At 40.3% G+C, this 6,939-nt stretch overlaps 1 protein-coding gene across 1 annotated transcript; it reads left to right on the top strand.

Moving 5' to 3' along the window:
• Nucleotides 1-5,942: 5,942 nt before the first annotated feature.
• LOC136539343 (histone H3.3-like) lies at nucleotides 5,943-6,723 on the top strand. Its single transcript, XM_066531298.1, has 4 exons — nucleotides 5,943-6,020; nucleotides 6,120-6,199; nucleotides 6,346-6,436; nucleotides 6,553-6,723. Exons 1-4 carry the CDS (start codon nucleotides 5,943-5,945, stop codon nucleotides 6,721-6,723), a joined length of 420 nt encoding a protein of 139 aa, XP_066387395.1.
• Nucleotides 6,724-6,939: the final 216 nt, after the last annotated feature.

The following is a 6,939-nucleotide window of genomic DNA, read 5'->3' as shown; positions in this document are numbered from 1 at the left end:
TTATGATGCTGGGTGACAAAATCGGCTATTACTTGCCCCTTGACTGCTTTAGCCGATTTGTACCTCAAGTTAAATTCTGACAATGCAAAAATCCACTTTCCCATTCTCCCATTTAATATCGGCATTGATAGCATGTGTTTGATCACATCAGCCTTACAGACAGCTATACACTCAGCCAATGACAAGTAATGTCGTAACTTGGTGCAAGAGAAATATAAGCACAATCATAACTTTTTTCAATAGGAGAATATCTTGTTTCTAGAACCAAAAGCCTTCTCCTTAGATAGAAAACAACTCATTCTTTTCTTTCAAACTCTTACATTAAGGCTGATCCAATTGTCTGGTTATCGGCCAACACGTACAACTTAAAAGGCTTACCTTGCCGAGGAGGGACCAGCACGGGTGGACATTTCATATATTCCTTTATCTCCTCAAATGTCTTTTGTTGTACGTCACCCTATTTAAATTCTTGATCATTTTTCAACTTCAACAAATGAGAAAATGACAGAACCTTTTCTGACAAATTTGAAATAAACCTCCTGATAAAATTAATCTTACCAAGCAAAGATTGTAACTCTATTTTAGTAGTCGGGGGCACTGCCTCATCAATTGCTTTTATACTTTTTTTGACCAATTTTGATTCCTCTCTCATGGACCATAAAACCAAAAAATTGTCCAGCTGATACTCCAAAGGCACATTTATTGGGATTCATCTTTAAACCATGTTTTCTTGTGCACTCCAAAGTCTCCCACAAATCAGCTAGATATTCCTTGTACCCTTTAGATTTTACCATTATATCATCAATGCAGATTTCAACAATCCTGCTGATCAACTTATGAGAAATTATAGAATTTCTTATTTGAACCTAGATAAATGACCCGTTCCTTTCTTGGCCCTCAAAAAATTTCCATTCCCTATTTGACACCGAGTTCAACTTTCATTCCTTAAATGATACTCCGTTGGATTTTCCATCCGTGAACCGTTAACTGCCATGTGAAAAGATGATTTTGTCCCTATAGGCCCCACCACCCTTCTCCCTCCTCTCCTCCCCAACCCACCCAAATCATCTTTTCACATGGGCAAAATTAGGAGAGGAGGGAGAAGGGTGGTGGGGCCCATAGGGGCAAAATTGTCTTTTCACATGGCAGTTAACGATTCACGGATGGAAAATTCAACGGAGTGTCGTATAAGGAATGAAAGTTGAACTCGGTGTCAAATAGGGAACGGAAATTTTTTGAGGGCCAAGAAAGAAATGGGTCATTTGTCTAGTGTCAAATAAGGAATTCTCTCGAAATATAATTCATCGCTCTCTGATAAGTTGCACCGGCATTCTTCAAACCAAAGGTCATCACAACCCATTCAAATAAACCGATTGCGCCAAGACACCTAAATGCTATTTTTGCTATGTCTTCCTCAGCCATAAAAAATTGATTATATCCTGCATTGCCGTCCATAAAACTAATAACCTTGTGTTCGGCTGCTGCATCTACCAACATATCGGCTATCGGCATTGGATGACCATCCATGGGTGTAGCCTTGTTCAGATCTGTGAAATTGATGCAAACTCTTAACTTCCCATTTTTCTTATACACATAAACAACACTCGATATCCACTCTGCATATCGGCACAGTCGGATAAATTTTGCTTCTAGTAATCTTTCAGTCTCCTTTTTGATATCATCAAGAACATTTGTGTTAAATCTCCTAGGAGCTTGTTTAAACGGCCGATATCCAGGTTTGATTGGCAACCGATGTTCAACAATTGATCGATCTAGACCAGGCATCTTATAATATTTCTAAGTAAAACAATCTTTAAATTCCTTTAATAAATCTATCAACTCTTGCTTATACTCAGGATCCAACTTAGCATTTACATACGTCGACCTAGGCCTATCTATAGAACCAATATCTATCTCTTCTAATTCATCGGCCGACGTAAAGTCATGTCCTAGTTTACCATCTGTACCATCTATTGGATTATCCATTAAAACAAATTCTCAAAGTCGACTGCTTGGATCGGTTGTTGGCTTTTATCATTGACTCTAATAAAGCCTCCTTCCCATAGCTTGCCAGAAAAACACTCGAAGTTTGCTAGTTTCCAATACACTGGATCGACTGTTGCAATACTCATAGATTCATCAGCGCAAACCAGCTCAACATCATCTCCATGCCACTGAATCAAAAATTAATGCATGGTTGATGGTACACAACAATTTGCATGAATCCAATCACGACCAAGGAGTAGACTGTATGAACCTTTTCAATCAATGACGAAGAATGTGGTGAGCAAAACCTTACTTCCGATTGTCAATTCGATGTTCATTGCCGCCTAGTCTTGGATGCATTACCCCAAAATCCTTAAGCATCATGTTGGTTTCAATCAAATCTCCTGGTCCCTTGCTAAGTTTATGAAAAGTGGTATAAGACATAAGATTAACAGAAGCTCCTCCATCCACCAATATTTTATTCATCGACTTCCCATCGATAAAACCTTTCACATATAAAGCCTTCAAGTGCCGATGCTTGGCTGGCTTATCGAATATAGCCTGCTGTATTACTGTCAACTTAGCAACTATCTCATTATACTCTGATTCATCAAAATCTGAATAGACTTCTTAATCTGCTGGAGCTCTAAATTTTGACGGCAACAGAAAATCCATTTGAATATTAGTCGATGGTTGACCCCTATCGGCTATTTGTTTAGCACGCTACACTTAAGGTCTACCAGATGGCTGAGCCTGTTCTAGCTCTTTGTTCCTTAGGCGTTGTACCATTCTTTTCTGGCTTCTTGTCAAACCTCCTAGACACCATTGCTGGACGCGGTAGGTGGGCTCGGCTCGTCCTCTCCTTGGCTGGACGCGGTTGACGTGATCATGGAGGCCCACGCGCAGGTGCTAGCAGACAGGCATGCGCATTTGCGACCAGCATGGCCCGCGTGCCGTAGTGCCATTAATGACAAGGCGACGGTGAGCCCGACCATGTGCACGCGATAGAGGCGGCATCGCACTGGGCCGGCAGCAGCGCAGAGATGAAGAGTGAGGCACGGATATGATGGCGAGGCGACGACACTAGCAACGACTTCGGCACGGCGTGGGGCGAGTCGCTGTGCAACAGTAGCGGCTCTGTGCGCCAGGAGCCAGCGGCGGCCAGGCCACAGCTAGGCCAGAGGAGCCTTGGTCGGCCATGCGCGGCAGCGCACGTGTGCATGGGACAGCCAGCATGGCGACGCCGAACGCCTGAGCGTGATGACCGCGCCCATGTGGCAAACCAGCCCGAAACCGTGTCGTGCACGAATTTTAAAGCGTCTATAAAAACTAAACGGTTGCTTCTGGACCTTAACCATCTTCACCATATCAAGATGGCATATGAGACTACCAAATCAAGCTATAACACTACACCACCCATTAACCCAATCTCTCCAAATAATTTACTAAACATAGCAATATATAGCTGTTGACAAACTTGAAATTTTTTCTAAGTTTTTGAGCTGAACTTGATTTCAATTTACAATTTCTAGGCTAGTAGAAATATTAGCTTGTAATATCATTTTTCGACAGCAAGTATTTCACTGTCATCTACAAAGTTTGTACTTTAAACTTTATTTAAGTATCACACATATATTCTATAGTATTTTTGCTTAATAAAAATTGGTTTTCAACCCTACTTATATACATGAGCTATTGAATCAATTTTCATTTAGCATTTTTATGTATCATTTTAAGTTACAAGAAATTTATTTACACATTCTATCACATGCATTAACACATAAACATGATGCTCATGATATATTTTAGTAAATGATTTAGGGTGTAACACCGAGGGTGTTACATTAATCTAGTGCCAATCCCTAGGTTTCTGTAGCGTCAGTGACTATCTTCTCTGGAGCACAGTGGCTCTGTTTGCATTGTCTGTTGCATGTGTGTTGACCTCTTTCTCTAGTGCTTCACCTTAGCTACCACTGGACTTATGCGGCGCACATTGTGCAGCTTCTTTTGATTCCATTTCTTTGTATCTTTGTGTCTGGGCTGGTTCCATTTTATGATTTGGACTTCTTCCATTGCTTGTAGATCTTCTAGAGCAGCTCTAATGTCTTGCTGATCACGCCAATCTCTACATTGCCTAAGTCAGAGTCAACCTTACATCCATTTGAACATTCCTTATATACTAGCAAACATTGTTAGTCCAAATGATCATGCTGTTCATCAAACACCAAAATCATATAATAGGCCATTCAAGGTGCCATTTTTCTTACACTACAAAACAATAAAAATGCACCATGGAACATGCCACGTGCAATTCAAAACACGCCACTGAACATCTTATAAGTACTAACAAAACAATAAAAATACACCACGGAACACTATTAGAACAATAAAACTAAAACAAGAATGTATACTAATAAAAAAAATAAAGATTGCTAGAAACATGAAGAAAAAAAATAAAAAACGGTGTAAATAGAAAAGGAAATTGAGATAAAAAGAGAAGAAAAGATTAACATAAAGGGGAAAAAGAAAAGAATAAATGAAGGAAATAAACAAGAATAAATAAAATAGAAGAAAACAATGAAAATAAAGATATGAACATCCCATAGAATAAGATAAACAAAAAATAATAAGCAAGGATAAAAGAAAAATTGAAAGTAATAAAAAAGAAGAAAAAAAGGAAAGGAAAAAGGAAAAGAAAGGAAAGGAAAAACAATCACGTAAGTGTCGGAAAATAAAAAAGAAAGACAAGTGAACAAAGAAATTAAAAGAAGATAAATCTAGAGCAAACAGAAAAAAGAGTAAGGAAAAAGCGGTAGAAGAAGGAAGCAAAAGCGGAAAAGAAAAACACACCTGGGCCGCGTGGTTAGTAGTCACGTATCCTCCGATTCTTCGTAGCCCAACAGCAGTTTGGGCTCGATCGCTTCCGCGTGGTTTGGTCCGCGGATGCTTGGCGGATGACTTGCGTGCGACTGGTCCGACTGGTCGGACCGGATTCTCGTTCCGTGGGTTAGCTAACTCCGCTGAAGGTGCTAAACGTATATGTCGTACATGATCCGTAAGATTTTAATCCAACGACTGCCGAAAAAGAATAGAGAAGGAAAACTACACATACGTCGTATACATGCTCTGGTGAATTACATAAATCCACGTCATAATGCCACCAGCCAATAAGAATCCTGCGAGCACAGGCTAATCAGAGCCGTCCGATCACGCAGGAACCGACCTAATAAGTCTGTTGCACGTCTCGCGTACGTGCCTATATAAATAGTGCCCGCGTCCGCCCGTCAAATTACATCACGGTCACGGCAGAAGAGCGACCTACGACCAGGAGGCAATCATATAGCACACACGATCTGTGAGAGGTAATTAAACAGACCCACCTCCTTCGTCTTTACATATTCTCCTCATTAGAGTACTTTGATTTGTGGCTTTGTGCAGTACTAACAGATCCGGTGATCTATATTATTCTTGCTTTATTTGTTATCCATATATCTAGTTACATGCTGGCCATTGACATGCTTTTTTTTTAACTCATTGCCATGCATGCTTTGTTAGTTGTTTGTATAGTTCAACTGGCCGTGTTTGGACCTTGGCGGCTGTTGCTTTTATAACATGTATGTGTTTCTAGGGTTTTAATGTGTGAAATTATGGGTTGCAAACTCTAATATGATTACGTTAGACAGTAATCTATTTCTATACATTTTTGTCGTACAAGAGTTTATCTGCAAATATACATGTTCTCAATTTACTTTCCTACTATTACATTACATGATTAATTAGGCATATGCTATGTGTGTGACAGTAGTTCGGTGCACATTTCAATTATATGCAGGATACTGTTTTATATAATAATACATTCTTATTTCTGTTCCTCAAAAGCATTTTATTTCAATTACAATATATTCATCAGGATTTATTTTGTACATGATCAGTTTACTATATATTTTGTTTGCAAGATGGCTCGTACTAAGCGTACAGCTCGTAAGTCGACCGGAGGAAAGGCACCAAGGAAGCAACTCGTTTCAAAGATATTCGTATGTAAAATATGTAAAATTTGCATGCTAAGGATCATCAGTACTTGCGTGTTGAAAGTAGATTTAACATTAGTATGGTTTGGTGATGACCATTTATAGATTGCTGCTCGCAAGAGAGTGCCAGTAACCGGAGGAGTGAAGAAGCCTCGCCGTTACCGCCCCGGAACTGTAGCCCTTCGGTATGTACATGCAGCAAGTGCAACACACAGCTAATTTCATTTCATGGTTTTGCTTTGCTATCAGTTGTACGGTGCTGCTGTGCTTTTTCATGCAATTAACCGTGTCGCAGCTGAATCTGAACCTCTTCACATTTATTTTCTTCCAGTGAAATTCGCAAGTATCAGAAGGGCACCGAGCTGCTCATTAGGAAGATGCCCTTCCAGAGGCTCGTCAGGGAGATTTCCCAGCTTCACAAGGTACTACAGTTGCTAATTTGATCACTACATGCATGATCTGCATTTTTTTCCTTGTTTGTTTTGGATCTAAAAAAATAAATGCAACTTCATGGCTATGTATGTATATGCACATGCAGAGTGACCTGCGTTTCCAGAGCCATGCGATCCTTGCTCTGCAGGAGGCGGCAGAGGCGTATCTCGTGGGTCTCTTCGAGGACACCAACCTGTGTGCAATCCATGCAAAGAGGGTCACCATCATGCCCAAAGATGTTCATCTGGCTACCAGGATCCGTGGCGAGAGGCACTGACCGTATTGCATGCGTCGTCAATGGAGCTACCGACAACCTGCTGGCTGCTGCATACTAGTTTATTTGTGGTCTAATAGTTTGTCGAAAAGTGTTACCTTAAGTTTGTGTCAAACATTCTATATGTCGAATAACTAGCTAGTTAATTAACGCATGGTAGCCTCCTAGGTTTTCTTCTTTTGCTGGTGTATAAGATATTAAGCTTCACGTAACTGCAGT

This window comes from Miscanthus floridulus, chromosome 2, assembly GCF_019320115.1.
Source record: "Miscanthus floridulus cultivar M001 chromosome 2, ASM1932011v1, whole genome shotgun sequence".
In the NCBI taxonomy this organism is placed as follows: Eukaryota; Viridiplantae; Streptophyta; class Magnoliopsida; order Poales; family Poaceae; genus Miscanthus; species Miscanthus floridulus.
This window is presented reverse-complemented; position numbering and strand designations above follow the sequence as displayed.

Bases quoted from the DNA above. Each gene is read 5' to 3' on its own strand.
- LOC136539343 (XM_066531298.1), top strand. From the start codon at position 5,943: ATGGCTCGTACTAAGCGTACAGCTCGTAAGTCGACCGGAGGAAAGGCA. The intron at 6,021-6,119 runs GTATGTAAAATA...GACCATTTATAG, and splicing joins AACTCGTTTCAAAGATATTC to ATTGCTGCTCGCAAGAGAGT. The intron at 6,437-6,552 runs GTACTACAGTTG...ATGCACATGCAG, and splicing joins AGATTTCCCAGCTTCACAAG to AGTGACCTGCGTTTCCAGAG.